This window comes from Ochotona princeps, chromosome 1 (genome assembly GCF_030435755.1).
Source record: "Ochotona princeps isolate mOchPri1 chromosome 1, mOchPri1.hap1, whole genome shotgun sequence".
Taxonomy (NCBI): Eukaryota; Metazoa; Chordata; class Mammalia; order Lagomorpha; family Ochotonidae; genus Ochotona; species Ochotona princeps.
This window is the reverse complement of record NC_080832.1, coordinates 1,315,386-1,334,927: the sequence shown is the minus strand read 5'-3', so window position 1 is coordinate 1,334,927 and position 19,542 is coordinate 1,315,386. Positions and strand designations below refer to the sequence as shown.

The 19,542-nt window shown below is 56.6% G+C and overlaps 1 protein-coding gene across 2 annotated transcripts in view; it reads left to right on the top strand.

Annotated features, from left to right (window-relative positions):
- AFDN (afadin, adherens junction formation factor) overlaps nt 1-19,542 on the top strand; it is a 126,615-nt gene that overhangs the window by 65,534 nt on the left and 41,539 nt on the right. For both annotated transcript variants that reach the window (XM_058674117.1, XM_058673672.1), the window contains exons 8-18: nt 988-1,155; nt 6,487-6,581; nt 7,211-7,473; nt 10,227-10,296; nt 12,721-12,839; nt 15,409-15,470; nt 15,578-15,783; nt 17,062-17,082; nt 17,724-17,869; nt 18,103-18,197; nt 18,461-18,726. In XM_058674117.1, the coding sequence (XP_058530100.1) occupies nt 988-1,155; nt 6,487-6,581; nt 7,211-7,473; nt 10,227-10,296; nt 12,721-12,839; nt 15,409-15,470; nt 15,578-15,783; nt 17,062-17,082; nt 17,724-17,869; nt 18,103-18,197; nt 18,461-18,726 (1,511 nt within the window). The remainder of the gene's footprint in view (nt 1-987; nt 1,156-6,486; nt 6,582-7,210; nt 7,474-10,226; nt 10,297-12,720; nt 12,840-15,408; nt 15,471-15,577; nt 15,784-17,061; nt 17,083-17,723; nt 17,870-18,102; nt 18,198-18,460; nt 18,727-19,542) is intronic.

Sequence of the window (19,542 nt, the reverse complement as noted above, 5' to 3'; positions counted from 1 at the left end):
ATATGTCAGCAGCTGAGGCGCAGACCAGTTTTAGGAGGGGTATCAGTCCATATTCAAGAGAAGATTTAGTTTTTTTAATTGGAGAAACAGATTTACAGAGAGAAGGAGATACAGAGAGAAAGATCTTCTGTCTGTTGGTTCACTCCCCAAGTGGCAGCAATGGGTGGAGCTGAGCTGATCTGAAGCCAGGAGCCAGGAACTTCTGGGTCTCCCACGCAGGTGCAGGGTCCCAAGGCTTTGGGCCGTCCTCGACTGCTTTCCCAGGCCATGGATGCAAAGTGGAATAGCCAGGACATGAACTGGTGCCCATATGTGATTCCGGCACATGCAAGGCAAGGATTTAGCCACTGGACTATCGCGCTGGGCCCTATTTGAGTCCATTGAAAAAAAAAGTTCTTGTTTTTATTTTAAAGGCAGATTTTACAGGGAGAGAAAGATCTTCCATCTGCTGTTTCATTCCGGAAATGGCCACGACAACCAGAACTGAGCTGATGGGAGCTTCTTCAGGGTCAGCTGCATAAGTTCAGGGTCCGGAGGCTTCAGGATGGGAAGTGGAGCAGCCAGGACCCGATCCGGCGCCCATGTGGGGTCTTGGCACTGTCCGGCAGAAGTTAGCCTGCCACTGCGCTGACCTGTTCAGCACTTTTTCTAGACAGGATAAGCTGAATCAAATTCCTGTGGATTCTCAGTTGATTCAGTTGAGTCTAATGAAAGCCAATTGACTTTTAATATGTTTTATATATTTACTTGAATGTGAGTGTGTGAATATATTTACTGATTATAGGTTTATTTACGAACAGAACTTTTCATTTGTTTCTAAAACGGTGGAGTCTGTAGCATCCTGGCCAGTTTGCTAAGTGCTCACTCCAGGTGCTCTGCCATCTGTTAGCTACAGGTCCTCTGGGGCCGGCGTGGCCTGGCCGCCGGCTGGGGCCCAGCGTCCTCTGGGGCCCCGGCCCCGGGCTGACCTGCTTTGTACCGTTGCAGGGATACTGGTGTTCCAGCTGAAGAGGAGGCCGCCGGACTCGGCCCCCGCCAAGGTGAAGAAGCATGGTGAGGGGAGGCCGCTGCGGGGCAGGGAGCGGGCCGAGGGCCCCGGCACTGGCTCTGCCCTCCCGCCCGAGAAGCTGCCCTACCTGGTGGAGCTGAGCCCAGGTGAGAGCTGGGAGCGAGCCTCGGGGTCAGGACCTCCGCGCTGCAGGGCTGTGGTGGGAGAGTCGAGGGACAGCCTTCACCTTGCTGCCTTGGAGAAACTAAGGAAAGGTTCCCTGCTGCCACAGACTGAGATTGGCTGCTCCGGGGCAGACTAGGAGCCGTGTGCTCAGAACTGCTCGCTTTGTATGGGCAGCAGCTAAAAACAGTCGCTTTCAGTTTCACAGTGGATATGTAAAGTCATGGCCTAAGGGAGGTTATTTGACCTTAAAACAGCAGACGAAGTTTGTTTTCCTGTTAGTCCTTCACTGCGTGGTTGAGACCTTCCGGGCTGAAGGTGTGTGTCAGCCGCCCGTGGGAAATGCTGCACCTTCCAGATGTTGATGCGTGTTCACCTGCGTGTGTGTGCTGCATGGGATTGGACCAGTCCTCACAGCTGCCGGCGTGTCCCCTGTGCTGTCAAATCCGCATGACTTTTCTAGAAACTGCATTTAAATGAAACCCAACTAGTTATTCTGGAAAAGGGTGAGAATTGAGCCTGTTGTGTGGCTGGTTGTAGTTCTGCAGCAGGAGCTCTGCTGCCGCTCTCTGAGCCTCGATTGTGCATTCTGCATGTGAACCTGCTGGCATGTGGGCTGCCTCTGGGGGGGAGCTGAGGCTCACTGTGGGTGAGCAGAGGCTGAGCAGTGCCCTTGGGGCTTTGTGCCAGTCCTTTGCAGTGAGGTATCCTGTCCCGGGGTGTGTGTGCAGTGTGAGGGGACATGTGACCTGCCCCTGGCCACACTGAGGGGCGTGTGGCCTGTCCCTGGCCACACTGAGGGGTGTGGCGGGGCGTGTGGCCTGTCCCTGAGGGGCGTGTGGCCTGTCCCTGGCCACACTGAGGGGTGTGTGGCCTGTCCCTGAGGGGCGTGTGGCCTGTCCCTGGCCACACTGAGGGGTGTGTGGCCTGTCCCTGAGGGGCACGTGGCCTGTGCATCTTGGCAGACATTGGGGTCAGCGCTCCATAGCTTCACGTTGGTGTGATGGCACGGCAGCTTGTCGTCTCCAGATCTGTGTTCCTGAGGCTGGAGCGGTGCAGCCCTTAGGGAGGTCACAGGGCAGTGAGCTGTGCTGCAGCGAGGAGCAGAGAGCTGAGGGCTGCTGAGGGCTGCTGCGTGCGTCGTGTGTTGCTCACACAGCGGTTGCTGCGCTCCGTGCGTGTGGCCGACCCAGGCCCACAGGCTTGTGCAGAGCGGAGCGCGGGCTGTCGGCAGGTTGCTGTTGCCTCTTCCTTCTACGCTTGTGCTTTACTGCTTCAGCACATAGAAGTGTGGGAAGTGCTTAAGGCGTGGGAAGATAGCAAAGTCCCGACGAATATCCCTTCTGTCCCGCTCCCCCAGATGTTGGTGCTTGTGAGCTGCACTGCAGGCTAACTCCCAGCTGGCCCCTACTCCGCAGTCTGTGCCCCGTATCTGTAGAGCTGTTCCCTTAGGCTCAGCAGGGGGTGTGGGGTGTGGAGGTGGTCGTGATCCACACGCCAGGAGCCGGTCCTGCACACTGTAGGGTGCACCTGTCTCTAGGCCACACAGCCTGCGAGGCTTGGCTTGGGTGCTGGAGGAGCGCTCAGGGCTCACCCAGTTGCATGGCGTCATGTTGGCATGCTGCATGAGATGGCTCTGTGTCCTTTGCGAGGCAATAGCCCACCTGCCAGTTGTCTGTTGTGAAGGATAAGTCCCGTGTTCCCTGCATGGCGCCTGGCATACACACATCTTGTGTGAGGAGGACCTGTTGTGAGAGAGGCGGCTGCTGAGGCGGAGGGCTGTGCATGTGGGTGCGGGAAGACACACTCTGGTTTTTGTTCTTTGGACCTGTTGAGCAGAAGCAGCTAGCCCCGTTGGGTGGTGCCCCCTGGTGGCACGCTGTTGTCCTGCACTGGTCTCTACCTGCCGGCCCCGCTAGTTCCTCACAGCACAGGGGCAGGGCGCCAGCACGTCTCACGGAACTCACCCTCTGCGTCTCTCCTCCCTCCCTCTCCGTGTGCTCTGCGTGGTCTCTGCTGCCGGCGCTGCCTTCACCTGGGCCCCGGCGTGGGTCTCACCCCAGGGAGAAGGAATCACTTTGCCTGCTCCAGCTATCACACTGGTGAAGGTAATGCTAACCTCGTAAGGTAATGCTGACAGCCTCGTGGGCCGTGAGCCTCTCACCTCAGTTTGCTAACTGCACTTGGTAGACTCAGCATGCCACCCAGTGACTCAGACCTAGTCCCTCACCCAGGACGAGTTCCATGCCCCTGCCTCTTGCTTGGCTCTTGTCCAGGTGCCCTGCTCCCAGTACTGTGTGTGCTCTGCGCACACACACCGTGTCCCCAGCACCGTGGACCCGTGTGCCTGAGCCGATAATGCTCTCCTGGCATGCTGCGGCCTCAGCAGAGCCGCATGCCAGCTGCACCAAGACTCTCGGATCGGGGGTGTGGGGCAAGCCATGCCTGAATCCGACAGAATCCAATGTGGGAATCGCTGGTCCTCGGGCAGGGTGAGGGCCCGCAGGCTGTGTCCGAGGACTTTGGTGGGAGCACTGTGGGCCGGTACCTGCCAGGAGGGGTGCTCAGGTGTTCGGGGCAGGAGTTCAGGACCTGTGGAGCCCCTGTGGGGGAAGGGAGACCACGGGGAACTGTGCGTTAGCTAGCAGCTTGGCCTGCGAGGTGATGCGTCCCCTGAAGTCCCGGGGTGGCCCTGAGGTCCTGCGGAGTCGGAGAGGGCTCCCTCTCTGGTTCCTGTGGCTGCCCTGCAGCAGGGAGAGCACAGAGTATGGCTGGGAAGGCCATAGGTTCGAATCCCCATTGCTGTGGTGAAGGGGTCACAGTGAGGAGCTGGGAAGGCAGCTTGCTTTTTTTGTTTTATTTCCAGCTCTTCTGGGTAGGGATGTTTGCTTTTTTCTTATCAGCATTCCAAACCCACAGTGACATTCAGTCGTGTTTCAGTGTCCCCTCTGGACAGACAGCATTTCCAACTGTGCAAGGAAGCGGTCATTCTTCCAGCACTCCTGGTTACGTCTTTGCTTCCTTACAATGTCTTGGGACTTCCTGACTGTGTTACATTCCCCACTTTTCATTTCTAGTATAATTGTTCCTTCTTGGCGAGCAGGTCTTTCTTTATGTCTTTGACAGTTACAGAGATTTCCAAGCAGGTTCAGCAGCTGGGGCTGGGTCAGTTCAAAGCCGCGGAGCTTTGGTGCAGGGACCAAGCATGTGGCCCCTCTTGAACTGCCTTCCCAGGTGCCTTAGCAGGGAGCTGCATCAGAACTGGATCTGCCAGGGCAAGAACTGGTGCCCACGCAGGATTCTGTATGTGTCTGCTGCCCCACAACACTGGCCTCAGAGAGCGTTCAAACCCTGCCGTCCAGGGGGCTCAGAGATGGAGGAGACCGGGGCAGCTGCGGCTGGGGAGGCGGAGGGCGGTGGGGTCCTGGGGACAGGGGAAGGACACTTGTGCTACCAGGCCAGTTCCTGGAACTGTGTGAGGCGTGGACGGTGAGTAGAGGCCGTGACCTTCATGTGTGGAGCAGGCCCTGGGGTCAGCTGGAGCTAGCCGTAAGTACCCCAGTACTCCAGCACACCTCGGAGCAGCTGCGTTGGGCTCCAGGCGTCCACGCCTGAGATGGCACTGCCCCTACCCTCCCCGCTGCCTTCGCAAGGAGTGAGTTCTGCCATGCCCCTGCTGCCTGTGGGCGCTGCGCCAAGCCTCAGCTCTGACACACACGTGTTCCTGGTATCTGATGTCTGTGAGAGGCAGGCAGGCTGTGGGCACACCGTGCCCTCTAGAAGGCTCAACTGTTCAAGATTTATTGATTGGAAAGGCACAGTTCAAGGGTGAGGGAGAGATAGAAGTCTTCCATTGACTGTTCTGTTCCCCACATGGGTGCAGGGGCCACAGGCGAGGGCTACCAGTCCGTTAGCAGGGAGCTGGATGGGAAGTGGGGCGGCCAGGACTTGAACTGGTGCCCACAGGCCAGTCATGCTGCAGTGTTGGCCCAGTGATAACTGGTGAAGCCCCTGGAGCTTGCCACCTTCATCCGAGCAGCGCGTGAGTCCAGCTGCAAGTTGGTGATGTTGCAACTTCCTGGCTAGGCCTGAGGCAGGGAGGTGGATCTGGACGCGAAGCTGGTGCCCTGCTGGGGATGGCAGTGTGGGCTGCAGCTGGGCACAAGAATGGGTCTTCAGTCAGCAGTCCGCATTGGTAGGTAGCAGGGAGTCTGTCAAGTGCTTGGTGGAAGGGGCTGCCGAGGGTGGGTGGAGGAGAGGAGGCTGGCCTGCGTGGGGCCTGGGTCTTGGGCAGCACCGTCTCGGCCTCACCCCCAGCCTGGCCTGTCCCAGCAGCGCATGCTCAGGGAGCAGAGGCTCCAGCACTTCCCTTCCACAAGTGGAGGCTGTCTGCCGTGCCTGCCTCTGAGGACCTGTCCCTGGGAGCTTGCTTCCCAGGTGGGGGTGAGCCAGGAGGAGTGCATATTGGGGGTCTGGCTTCCTGCCGGGCTGGCGCCTTGGGAGTACTGGGTGGTGGCTCAGATGACACGGTCCTGCCACCCACAGGAGACCCCTGGGCCATAGCAGGTAGAGACCCTCACATAGATCAGGTAGAAACAGAGCAGTCCTTGCCTGCTGCGCAGCCCACACTGCACTCGGGTCAGCTCAGCCACAAGTGTGGTAAGCAGACTCTCCCGAGAGTGGAAAGCCCGTAGGCGTTTGAGGATTTTCTGTTTTGATAAGTAAAATTCCTCAGGGGCCCACATAGCGAATGAGCAGGCTAATCCTTTGACTTGCAGCGCCAGGATCCCCTGTCGGCGCTGGTTCATGTCCCAGCAGCCCCGCTTCCCTTCCAGCCCCCTGCTTGTGGTTTGGGAAAGCAGTCGAGGACGGCCCAAAGCCTGTGACCACACTTGGGACACATGGAAGGGGCTCCTGGCTGTGGATCATATTGGCTTGGCTTGCCTTGGTTCTGGCTGTAGTGTTGTCATTTGGGAAGTGAACCAGTGAATGGAAGATTCTTTCCTCTGCCTCTCCTCTGTATGTCTGCCTTTCAAATAAAACTAGATCTTTTTAAAAATGAGATGAAATTTCTTCTCAGACTCACTAACCCCTAGGACCCGTGGTACAGACGTGTGGGTGTGATGAGCAAGCCTTGCGCCCAGAGATGGAGCTAGTGCTGTAGCGTGGACAGAGGCCTCTCTCTGGAGAGTCGGGGAGGCGTGCTGAGCAGTGAGGTGTCAGGGTCGTTTCCTGGATGGCGGCTTGCTGGCTGGTGGGTGGTGTGGCGTGGCAGGAACTTGAGGCTTTGCCAATGGGGCACTGTCTTCTTGCAGATGGTTCTGACTCCAGGGACAAGCCGAAGCTCTACCGCCTGCAGCTGAGTGTGACGGAGGTGGGCACAGAGAAGTTTGACGACAACTCCATCCAGGTGCGTCTGCTGCCCTCCGCGGTGGCTGTGTGGTGGCCATGGAAATGACCCAGGCCACTATCCTCTTTCCATGTGAGAGAGAAGGGTGGGCTTCCCTTACCCCCACCCTGCCAGAACCTGGGCTTGTGATCGCCTGGCGTGGCACCCAGCACGTGGCAGTGGGCACACGTCTCTCTGGCTCACAGGGCGGTTGCAGGGCCCAGGCAGCGTGGCGTGGCACACAGCGTGGTCTGGGTGTGCTTCCCCAGTGTTTAGCAAGCCAACCCGCCGTGAGGGAGCAGGCACTGGGGCTGCCCCCTTCGTCTCAGCTGTGGGACTACGGGCTAAGTTCTTCATGAATCACAATGCTAGTTGTGGATTTGTCCATCAACTAGTAAACCTTTAGTACTTTCTAATGACAGGTAAAAAAACCTGAAATAATGTTTCGGGATACTAGAAATGGTATTTAAGTTTTGACACTATTTGGCAACGTGTAATTACTGTTACACAATTTTGGAGTGAAAATGCATTTTAGGAACCATCAGAAATTCAACTCTTTCCAGGCTACAGTTACTGTGAGCATGGACTGTTTCAGAATCCTGGCCTTAAGCCCCGCCCTGTGAGGGGTTGCGTGGTTTCTGTGTTTGCAGTTGTTTGGCCCGGGGATTCAGCCCCATCACTGTGACCTTACGCACATGGACGGCGTGGTCACCGTGACACCCAGGAGTATGGATGCCGAGACCTTCGTGGACGGCCAGCGCATCTCGGAGACCACCATGCTGCAGAGCGGTGTCAAAGTGCAGTTTGGGGCGTCCCATGTGTTCAAGTTTGTGGACCCCAGCCAGGACCACATGCTCGCCAAGAGATCCGTGGACGGAGGCCTGATGGTGAAGGGTGCCAGGCACAAGGCAGGGTAAGCGCTGCACGGCCCTGCTGCACCGCTGGGAGGCGACTGGAGGGATTTGGGATTTTGTCTTTATTTTGTTTCAAATAGTATCTTACTTATAGCATTCATTTATTGGTGGATACACCACAGTAATGCCTGCCCCTTAATCGTGTTCAATGCAGTTATCTTGTATAGCCCAGATTTTTAAAAAATTCAGGGTTTTTGTTGACCTTTTTTCTCCTGTAATTTTGATACTGAAATACGTTGGGATTGTTCCGGAGTTGAGGACACTTAGCGCCACCTGGTGCTTGCCCGAGGCCTTGCAGTGTAGGCGTGCAGGTGGAAGTCCTGTCTGGTTCTCCAATGGTAACCCTTTCTGGAGGAGGGTGCAGGATTTCCCTGTTGATAATGATCGCCCAAGCGTGCCGTGTCATCTCTTGGCTGTGTTGCCTGCTTTTGAGGTACCTAGAGTGCTGGTAGCTCTCGCCCTGTGCTGCGTCCCGGGGCTGCCAGGCCGCCAGGCTGCTGCCCCAGAGCCGTAGGCGGCTTTACTGTGCTGCTTGGTCTCTTTGCTCCTTGACTGGCCTGTGGTCGGCCCTTGAGTGCTCAGGCTTTGGCCCAGGTGTTCCTGCGGGCTAACACCTTTCTGCAAGGTAGACGCTGTGTGCCTGTCACGTTGTTATCATTTAGGCAAAGGGACATCTAGGTTTGTGGGCTTGCTGCGATCTGTCCCCAGCCTGTGCACAACTCGGGCTCCCACAAAACACCAGCAAGTGTCCCCTTCCCAGTAAAATCCATTTCTGCCTAATCTCGTTTAAACTGTAGACAGGAAGTGTCTCTGAATGCCTCCTTCCATTCTGAGCCTGGGACAGCTTGGGGGTGGTCAGGGGTGGCCTGGGGTGTCACAGGCAGTCAGAAAAAGGCCTAGGGTAGCCGGGGCAGCCTGGGGTGGTTAGGCGCGGCCTGGGGTGCCACAGACACCTGGGGCAGTCAGGGGCAACCTTGGGTGGGGCAGCCAGGGGCAGCCTGGGGTGGTTAGGTGCGGCCTGGGGTGTCACGGGCACCTGGGGCAGTCAGGGGCAGCCTGGGGCAGTCAGGGGCAGCCTGGGGTGGTTAGGCGCGGCCTGGGGTGGTTAGGCGTGACCTGGGGTGCCACAGACCCTTGGGGCAGTCAGGGGCGGCCTGGGGTGGTTAGGCGCGGCCTGGGGTGCCACAGACCCTTGGGGCATCTGTTCACGTTCTTTGAGGTGGAGGGGCTGCCTAGTTGGGGTGCTGTCTCTGTCGCTGCAGCACTTAGGGCTGCTCCCTGTGCTTTCTGCTGGCTGTCCTTGAGGCCTCGCCTTGTTTGGGGTGGACTTGTTGGGGTGGCTGCTGCCCAGGCGGAGTTGCTGTCTGGTGTGGTGCTGTGCACTGCTGTCTGCTGCGTTCCCGCGTTTCTGTCCTGGTCTGCCCCTCGGTGATGGCACTGCCTGTGTGTGGCGCGTTCAGCCCTGGCCGTCCTCCCGCACTCACTCGCTCGCAGCCGCCCTCACCAGCGTCGTCTGGCGGGGCAGTCTCTGCCTTGGGGTTTGCTGTGCGGTCCCTGCCTCAGAAGTCGGCGGTCTCTCTCTGTGTCTCGGCCAGAGGCAGAAACCGCAGGGGACCGTGGCTTAGGTGTCAGCGAGGAGAATGGCTGTGAAATTTGTATTTTATAGTTTTTTGGCAAAGCTAGTAGTAACTGTTTAGTGAATGAATGTGCCGTTCATAATGTAGAAGGGACTCGCCTTATTCTAGATGTTGACATTTCTGAGTAAATAACTCCGTCTGCTCGCGCAGCCTTGCGCCGGGCCCTGCTGCAGTGCAGCCAGGGTGGCAGTTGCCGTCCCTTCAGGGCTGGGCCTTAGCTTTCCCCGCCCGGGTAGGGTAGCGCTGTGCTGCCTGCGGGCCGGGGAAGGGCACAGGACACGGGTGCTTCCGGCTCACATGAACGCCGAGAGCGGGAAGTGTTCCTTTTACACCAGCAAGAAAAGTGGGTAGGTTTTTTTTTTTTGCATTTTTTTTGTTTGTTTTTTAATAAAACAGGTTTTAAAATGAGTTTGGTGGAATTAGAGAGAGGGAGAGATGGACACGAGAGAGAGAGAGCTTCCATCTACTGGCTCGTTCCCTAGATGGCTGCATGACCAGGACAGTCCGAGCCAGGAGCTTCTTCTGGGTCTACCACATGGACAGCAGGGCCATGTTTGTGCAGCTTCTGCTGTTTGTTCTCAGTGGATTAGTGGGGAGTTGGCTCAAAAGTGAGGTAGTGGAGACTTGACCCAGCGCCCATGCGGGGTGCCGCTGTTACCAGGTGCTGCTGCACCAGCTGTTCAGATGCTGAAAACAAAGCATTCTTGAAAAGCTCTTCGGGGCCAGTACACTGGCTTAACTAGTGAATCCTCCGAACACGAGCATCCCGTATGGGTGCTGGCTCGTGTCCCGGCTGCTCCCCTTCCCATCCAGCTCCCTGCTCATGGCCTGGGAAAGCAGCGGAGGACGGCCCAAGGCCTTGGAGTCCCACACGCACATGGGGACCTGGGTTCTTGGCTCCTGGCTTCGGGCTGGCTCGTGCCTTGGCGGCCACTGGGGAGTGAGCCCAAGGATGGAAGACCTTTGCCTTTCCTTCTGTCTGTAAAAATCTGCTTTTCAAGCAAAAATAAATAAATGCAAGCGATCTTAGAACACCGAATGTTCAGCTGTTATTCTGTATTTTTCAGAAGAGACTGGGAGTTACTAATTGGACGCTTCTTTTCTTGTCCCAGCAGCCTGGTTCAGGAGACAACTTTTGATTTAGGAGGAGATGTGCACAGTGGGACAGCGCTGCCAACCAGCAAGGTGGGTGACCGTCCTTTGTCTGCCGGAGCTGATCGGGTGGGCGGGTCTGTCCTGCGTGCAGGGGGCCCAGGTGGGCGGGTCTGTCCTGCGTGCAGGGGCCCAGGGTGGGCGGGTCTGTCCTGCGTGCAGGGGGCCCAGGGTGGTCTGTCCTCTCTTGTCATAGCAGGCTTCTTTTGGCCGCCTCTGTGTGCTTGCAGAGCCTTCCACTTTTGGCTTCTCAGCTGTCATCCTGACACTGGCTTCCCTGCTACCTGCTTCAGCCCTGGAGGGCCAGTGTGTCAGTCTTGGGGTCCCTTCCGTCATGTGCACACTGTCTGGTGTCCCGCATCATGGCCCACATGGAGCCAGTGGGCCGAACCTGCCCTGGCTGCGTGGGAGCCCTTCCCCCATCTGGTTGAACGCATCTGCCCGGTGTCCTGTGATGCACATTGGGTGGACCGTGTCGGGCTGGCACTGCGTCCCCGGGCTCAGAGGCCTGTTCCTCCTCACTCCTGAGTGCTTGCTCACATCCTCTCAGCAGCGTGGCCCCCAGCCTCAGCCTGAGGGATGGCCACAGCAGCCCCTGGTGGGTGGCCTCACTTCCCGTGGCTCCCAAGCCAGAGGTCAGTATCTCCATAGTTCCTGTCACCAGAGCTGCCTGTTGCCTCCTGGGCCCGTGGCCTCTGGCCTCTTGCACCTGCAGGCACTGTGCCCGCGGGTCAGCTCTGGCCCTTGGCCCTCTTGTGGTCAGTTCTGCCTTGAAGAACTGGCCCCAGAGCCTCTGCTTGGGTCCCGTGCCAGCACTGACCCTGGCCGGCTTGGTCCTGCTGGTAATGGACCGTGCCAAGTGTGCCCTGCAGCCCATGGTGCCAGGACAGCATCAGTCGGGGCTGGCATGGCCACTGTCCGAGGCATCAGCAGGATGAGGTGTGCTGTCGGCCCCGCGGGGATGTGTGTGACGCATCAGGAGCTCACAGTGGAGATTGAGCATGTGCTCGAGGCTCCCAAACAAACCTGCCCGCTGGGGTGGTCGCTCTGGGGCGGGAGTTCTCCCCCTAGATGCACCTGCCAGCTGGGGTGGTCGCTCTGGGCGGGAGTTCTCCCCCTAGATGCACCTGCCTGCTGGGGTGGTCGCTCTGGGGCGGGAGTTCTCCCCACATCCACCTCTCTGCCTTGCTTCTTGCATCAGTTAGTTGTGTAGGCCTCTGCTAGTTAGTTTCAGTCACTTGAAAGCAAACACTTTGCACTCCCACAGTTTGTTCTGTCGCTAGCCTAGTACAGTCCTTTCAGAGCAGCTCTGTTGGAGTGTGAGTGGCAGCGTCAGCCGTGAGCCCGTTTCCGTGCCTGTCCCTGAGAGTTCCTGCTGACGACCACTATGCAGTGTAGAAACACAGTGGTGAGGATTGTGGTGAAAGCGGAGTAGCGCGCGGCACTACTGCTGCGTCCTGCGGATGTGCAGCCTGAGAAAGATGTTTCCAGCAGCAGACACCAAAACTTGTTACAGGGAAGTAGGAGAAGCGGCCAGGAGACAAGTCAGTCGCACATTCATTTCTGGCCGATAAGACAGCAATGATCTCTTAACTATGCTCAGTTCTCACCATTAACACATTAATAACTGTGACCTTTTTGCTACCATGGGATTTTTTAACACTGTCTGGTGGTTTTCTCACCGTCAGTACCTCCTTTGTCTGCCAAGCAGTGGATGGGACTGTATCCTGTTCAGAAATATTTCCACATACTGCTTTGGTGACTGAAAATACATTTTCTCCCAATGTTGACAAGGAGAGAAAATTAAACTAGTGTTTACTGAGTTCATTATGTATTGCATGAAAATGAACAGAACTTTTAGACTTGTTTTTTAAAACTAATCAAAAGGCCCTGCGTGGTAGCCTAGCAGCTAAAAGTCCTTTCCTTGTTTTGCACGCACCGGGATCCCATGTGGGTGCCAATTTGTATCCTGGCGGCCCCACTTCCCATCCAGCTCCCTGCTTGTGGCCTGGGAAAGCAGTGAGGATGGCCCAAAGCCTTGGTACCTGCACCTTGTGGGAGACCCGGTGAAGCTCCTGGCTCCTGATTGGCTCAGCTCTGGCTGTAGTAGCCACGTGGGGAGTGAATCGGCAGATAGAAGATCTTCTATTTCTCCTTCTCTGTGGATCTGACTTTCCTATTAAAAAAATAAATAAATCTTTTTTTAAAAAAGTACACAAAAAAACTAATCAAAGACCCCAAAATTTCAGGGACTCAACGTTTCATATTGTACCTGTTTTTCTGTTGATGTTTTGAAGAACTTCTGGAATCGCATCTCACTGCCAGTGTTCTTTCTGAAGGGGCGTGCTGTGTGTGTGCTCGGGCCTTGTTCCCTGCCCGAGGTGTGCACCTGCTGCTCCAGGAAGCATCAGGTTTCCATCTGTCTGTGTGTGCACTGAGCCCCTGCTCTCCCTACAGAGCAGCGCCCGACTGGACGGGGAGCGAGCCCAGTTGGCCACCAGTGCCGTGGAGCGAGGCATGGTGCGGCCCACGGTGAGGGCGGCGCAGCCCGCGGACCCCGGGCGGCGAGAAGGCAGGTAGGCCGTCTGCAGGCGGAGGGGTGCGGGCGCAGGCCAAGGCTGGCCTCTGGAGGGCAGCGAAGAGTGCCGCAGCTCAGGCTGCCCTCCCGGCCTGCTGCCTTGCTCACGGGGGCCACGGTGTTGTCCAGGTGCAGTGGGAGGCGCAGCCGAAATAGTGTTGTTTCAAATGTGCTTCCTCAAATCATGGTGAAAGAGTTTTCATGATATCTCTATATTTGAAAAGTTTAATATTTGGAGAAAACCAGGTGTTTCTCCCATTTCCCTGAGAACTCCTCCCAGGTTTCTGAGCTAACCTGTGAGGGAGGTGCTGCAGCCAGTCCCTTCACAGCCCTGCTGGGAGCATGACCCCCTCAGGCAGCGCTGGGGTCCTTGTGATTGCTGAACTGTGTGATGGTGCACAGATGGTGGTGGCCTGTGTGGCTTGTGGGGTGTCCTCATTCTCAGCAGTGGAGTTGGGAACCCTGCCACTGCTCCCTGCTGTCCACAGTGTGCAGGAGGCTGTTGCCTGGGGAAGCAGGCAGCCCGGGGCACTGGGGCGGCACCATCTGGCAGCAGAGGGCACTGTGAACTGTGCCATTAAACAGGCAGTCCCACGGCTGTGGCAGGTCCGTCTTGACTGGGACTGCCGAGTCATTGTTTGCTCACTGTGCACTTGGACTAGACGTGCTCTCAGTGCCCACTGCCCGTGAGCTCCTGGATGGGAGACCGCTTGAGGCCTGGGCCTTGGTCCTGTGCTGCTCGGTGGATGTCAGCAGTGAGGGGCTCTGCAGGGTGAGCTTAGCTTGCTTCGTGCAGGCCTGTGGAAGTTCTGCTTGAGCGAGAAACAGGCCTTTGGTGCTCTGAAGAACTGGTGGGAGATGAACCCTCCTGCCCATCCTTCCCTCGCTCTGTTGGTCACTTGAATAAAGCATACTTTAAAATCTTCTAAGCGCCATGAGTAGACACACCAGAAGGCCTGACTCCAGGCAAGGACAGAAACCTTCTGAATGGCAGCTTTGTCACAGGAACATTTGCTTTTCATTTTTCAGTGAAAATTTAAGCTGCTTGTTTTTGATGGATTTGTTAAGATGATGAGGCAAAATGTTCCTTTTGTGGGATAATAGATTGAGAATGACCACCTGTCTTCAGCGTTAGGGGTGTGTGTGTGTGTGTGTGTGTGTGTGTGTGTGTGTAAGTGCTAGGGACCAGAAGAACCCTGCGAGTGCTCCTGACAGCTGTCTTGGCGGCTCAGTCCCCACTGTCCCCGTGTCCTTGGTGGTCCCACTGTTAGCGGCTGCAGGAGTCTGGACCCGTGTCCTTGGTGGTCTCTGTTAGCGGCTGCAGGAGTCTGGCCCCGTGTCCTTGGTGGTCTCTGTTAGCAGCTGCAGGAGTCTGTCCCTGTGTCCTTGGTCTCTGTTAGCGGCTGCAGGAGTCTGGCCCCGTGTCCTTGGTGGTCTCTGTTAGCAGCTGCAGGAGTCTGTCCCTGTGTCCTTGGTCTCTGTTAGCGGCTGCAGGAGTCTGGCCCCGTGTTCGTCTCGGGGCATGGAGAAGATGAGGGGTGGGAGGAAAGAATGGCTTCGGCCAGCTGGTTTAGACATTGTTTGACTGCCCCGAGTTTCTTGCTTTCTTCTGGAGGGATGGCCGTGTTTGTTGCCTGCTCTAGTGAACGGTCCAGCAGTCCAGGCCCTCAGTCCTGTTAGTTCATAACCAGGGTACAGGATAGTTCAGAGTTGTTATCATAAAACATCCAACCTGGATTTATGATTATCTTACACATTTTAGAACATCTGCTTAGGAATCTTCTGAAGCAATCTTTACTGTGATCACCACACAGAATCCTGTTTTACATGGCACAGGTGTGTTTGTAGTTGGAAGCCGAGTTCTACAAAGCTGTCTTCCCTGGGCCTGCCTTGGGTGTGACCTGTGCTTCATGCTTGGGTTACTGTGTTGTCATAGACGCCGAAACCCATAAAGGGTGGTGCACTGCTGTTTCTTAATGTTTCAGATTATAGGTACCCTTTATATTTTCTGATGCTGGACAAGACTTTGACCTTGTGTAACCTTAGGAAGTGTGCAAGAGTCGAGTATCTTCTAAGGTGCATGTCACGTGAGCCTTGGCCGTGCAGATGACGACAGCCTTGGGCCATCTTGTCCAGCCCTGCATGGCAGAGGGCAGACAGGGTCTAGCTGTCAGGAACGTGTTCTGTTGCTTGGTTCCTGCATCTGTGTCGACCATGGTGTGGTTTAGTTTTCCTTGGTATCTTTCAGTGCTATCGGTTTCGTGTTAGCTGAGCTGTGGCAATGGCAGGTGCAGTCCAGCCTGATCTCACTCCTGGACTCGAGGTGTTTGTCCAGAACCCGGAGTCGTGTGTCAGATCTCCTGCATGATAGAGTGTGGGGCTTGTGGGGGTCCTCAGAAGGTTACTTGTGATACGTTTGTTTTGATATTACAGTAGGGTCTGGGTTCAGTAGAGGGCCGCTGTATACTGTATGGGGCTACACAGAGTGGCTGCAGGGATGTGTGTGCCTATGCAGGGGTCCTGGAGTCCCAGGCTCTGCTCTAGGTGGTGCCCCTTTGTTCCTCCAGGTCTCAGGATGCCCCTGGGCCCGAGCTGGTGCTGCCTGCAAGCATCGAGTTCAGGGAGAGCTGTGAGTGCCTTGACCCTGCTGCTGGGGTTGTTCGCTGTCCCGGTTTTATCTCCCTCTGATTTTCATGAGTAATTTGCCTTATTTCCATTCCATAAATCTTTCCACAGCTGAAGATTCATTTTTGTCGGCCATTATCAATTATACCAATAGTTCAACTGTCCATTTTAAGCTGTCCCCTACCTACGTGTTGTACCTGGCCTGCCGGTATGTGCTGTCCAGCCAGTACCGGCCTGACGCCAGCCCTGCTGAGCGCACACACAAGGTCATCGCAGTCGTCAACAAGATGGTGAGCATGATGGAAGCAGTCATTCAGGTGAGTGCACCTGAGCAGCGGCCCGCTGAGGTGGAGTTGCCCAGCAATGTAGAAAAGAAGGGTGGCTGTAAGAATTGCTGGACAGTTTTTTCTGAAAGAGTAGTTGAGATTAAATTCTGGAATGGGAGAATGATCCTTGGCATGCAGGACAGTTCCCCACCACTGTTGGTTCGAGAGCTTTCCATCCAGAGTCACAGCCCCGGCTCGCACCCGCAGGCCCCGGCAGCTGTCCCCACATCTTCCTCCCCAGAGCGTGCTGCACTGTGGGTAGGCATGCGGTGGTGTTCGGTCACACACAGGGCTGGCGCTTCCCGTCACCTGGGGGAGGTTTTGGGAAATAGAACACTGCACTGAATGTGCGCATTTTAGATTTTTTTGCCTGAATTGCTTGTCACTGCTGTTTTTCCACTATGAACTCCAGTTATGTAACCCTGAATAACGTGGTGCGATGTTTTGGTTGATTTTCTCCTGCCAGGATTGTTTGAGGGAAGCCAGGATGATCTTTTCATGCCCTCAGAATTGTTTTAAATAAGAGCCAGTATTCTTTAAGAAATGTCTATTTCATATTTGAGTGATTGGGGAAGCCAAGGCGCTTCATCCGGTTGCCATTTTGTTACTTCCTGTAATTGTTCCGTAGACAAAGAGGAGTTTCCTTTTGAGATGTCACCTGGAGCCATTGTCTGTCTGCCCTCATGTTTGCACTTGTGTCTGTTTCACACTGTGAAACTCTAGCCTCAGACCCTCTGTAGACTTGCTGCGAGTGGTTTGAACTGCTCAGTGAGACCATGTGGAAATGTGCCTTTGGAGCTTCAGGGTTAGGTCTGCAGTTGGAGCAGAGAACTGGGATGCTCCTGCACACCGGTCTCACTCCCCAGGCCTTGAATCTGACATCTCAGTGTGCCTTGTTTCAGTTGGTCCCTTCCGTGTCTCTCGTCGTTAGGAGTCAGCCAGGGGCACGGACGCCAGAGCTGTCCCGAGCAAGCCTGCGGTGTCCGTAGCGGAGTGAAGAAGCCCCTCCTGGCAGAGCTTAATGGAGACCAGACCCTTGTGGGTGTGCGTTTCTGATGTGCCGTCAGCTAACACGGCGAGGAGGCGGGGCGAGAACATAGAGCTAGTCTAGGCTCTGTGCTTCCAGAGCCTGGAGGGCCACAGGAGGACACGTAGCGTGGGATGATGTGAATAGACGTCGCGCCTTGTGTCGCACTTGGTGTCAGTGTTGTGATGTTTACGAGTCTCTTTCTCTCGTTCTGCCGATTTCCCCTCGTCTGTTTTCTGCAGGAGGTAGACCAGGTGGACCAGGTAGGCCACGCTGCCGGGCTGACCTCGCTGTTGGCTTAGCTGCCCCTCATGCTGCTTCCCTGCCACCCAGCACTCGAGCAGCTGAGCTCGGCTCATAACACTCATGCAGCACTAAACCCTTCCTGACTGCACTTCCTAATCCCTGCTTAATGCACTTCCGTGTGGATATGAAGCGACCAGCGTTCTGTTCTATTTATCCTTGCCTCCTGTTCTTTGGATCTCATCTGAGGTTGCCTGGCCTGCACTGTGGTCGGGAGAGGTTGCAATAGATCAGTACCTGATACGAGTCGTGCGGCGTCCCAGCCTGCCACGACAGGTATCAGGGTGCTGTGGGTTCCCGTGGGGACGGGTGTGTGTACCGCACAGATTACCAGACACTGCACGGCCGCCCGTCTCTCCATCCTCACTGACTCCATGAACGGTAGCTCCTGGTTTCTGTGTGTGTGTACATGACTCTTGAGCAGTAGCGCAGTGGTCGTTGACCTCCTGCTGCTACGTGTGCACGACAGTCCCCTGGCGCCTCTCTGGTATCTGTGCTGGCTCCCTTGGTGAGCGTGGGAAGGTACTGGTCTGTCCTCAGCAGCTTTCTGAGGGCATCCCCGGCCCCTCCTGGCGCTCACGGAGCCGCGCTCTGTCCACAGAAGCAGAAAAACATCGCGGGCGCACTGGCCTTCTGGATGGCGAACGCGTCGGAGCTGCTCAACTTCGTCAAGCAGGACCGGGACCTGAGCCGCGTCACCCTGGACGCACAAGACGTGCTCGCACACCTGGTGCAGATGGCGTTCAAGTAAGGGCGCCTTCCGGAGGGTGCTGCGCTTCCTGAGGAAGCAGTCATGGTTTGGGGGGTTCAGGCTTTCCCTGACCTTAATCCAAGAGAGCCTGTGAGCCTGGTCAGTGTGTGAGTTGGTAGTCCTGGGTGCCTGCAGCCCCGTCGAGCCCTGGCTGTAGAGCACTCTGCTTCCGTGTGAGGCACTGCGGCTGCGCGGAGCCCAGCGCGTTGACGCTGCCCCGTGTGTCCAGGTACCTGGTTCACTGCCTGCAGTCGGAGCTCAGCAGCTTCATGCCGGCCTTCCTGGACGACCCCGAGGAAAAGAGTCTGCAGAGACCAAAGATAGGTGAGCCTGCCGTCCCTCCCCGGAGCTGTGCTGCTGCGTGTGTGACGAGCCTGTCGCCGGGTCTGCTGGCTTGCTCACTTGTACCGCCATGAGGTCTTGTTTGTGCGTAGTCCTGCTTTTGGTCTTGTGTCGGTCACCGTCGGGAAAGCTTCTTAAGGTGACCGTGACTGTTCGGTGTGGTTTGGTGACAGCTGACAGTGTGAGTGCCGGCGCTGTCGCCGCCCGCAGGGCCCACGGCTCAGGAGTGCTCTTGTGTCCCGCAGATGACGTGCTGCACACGCTCACGGGGGCCATGTCCTTGCTGCGCCGCTGCCGGGTCAACGCCGCCCTCACCATCCAGCTCTTCTCCCAGCTCTTCCACTTCATCAACATGTGGCTCTTCAACAGGCTGGTGACGGACCCCGACTCCGGGCTCTGCTCTCACTACTGGGGAGCGATCATCCGCCAGCAGCTGGGCCACATCGAAGCCTGGGCCGAGAAGCAGGGACTCGAGCTGGCCGCCGACTGCCACCTGAGCAGGATTGTGCAGGTCTGTGCCATGAGTCCCGTGGCCGCGGCCGTGCTGACTCCTTCGTAGGGCGTGGAGATCAGTGGCCCAGGTGTGGCCCAGGTGTGGCAGGGCTGTTCCTTCTGAGCCGCGAGGGAGAGGCCAACATGGCCTGGCCCTGGCAGGCAGTACCTGGCTGGCCACGCGTTGGCGTTCCTCGGCCTGTGCTTGTCCTCATGGATGTCCTCTGCAGGCCCGTGGGAGTCACTGAGCCCTGCAGGGTGCGAATGCCCTCAGAGGGCTGGAGATTGGCATCAGTAAAGTGTGTGTCAGAAGGAGACCAGCAGGAAGCCATAGCCTCACTTTCTCACCAACTTAGAGGAAGCTTCTGCCTGTTCAACAGTCTGTTGATTTCCAATCTGTGTTAATTGGTTATAATCTTAAAACCTAGGATGGCTTTCAAAATCATGTGTAGTGTTTCAAAAAGTTAGAGAAGCAAAGAGATGGATACACACATTCCCACGGAGGTGGAGGGGGAGGGATCTTCCTCACTCCTCCAGTGCCCTGGAAGTCAGGATTGGGTCAGGCTGGATCCCTGAACCTGGGCCTGGGGCTGCCCTGGCTGCTGAGGCCGCCTCCTACTGCCTCCTGCTGTGGGAGCCTCGAAGCCAGGGACTTGAGCTGTGCTCCGCTCTGAGATGCGGGTGTCCTGGGCAAGTGACTGGACGCAGAACCCCGACCTTGACAGTGGGGTTTTCTTCTTGATTTCTTGATCCGTTCCGAAAGGACGTGGCATTACGGCAGCGGCTCAGCTCTGCTCGGTCATGTGGCTGTCCGTAGGACATTCCTGCTTGGGAA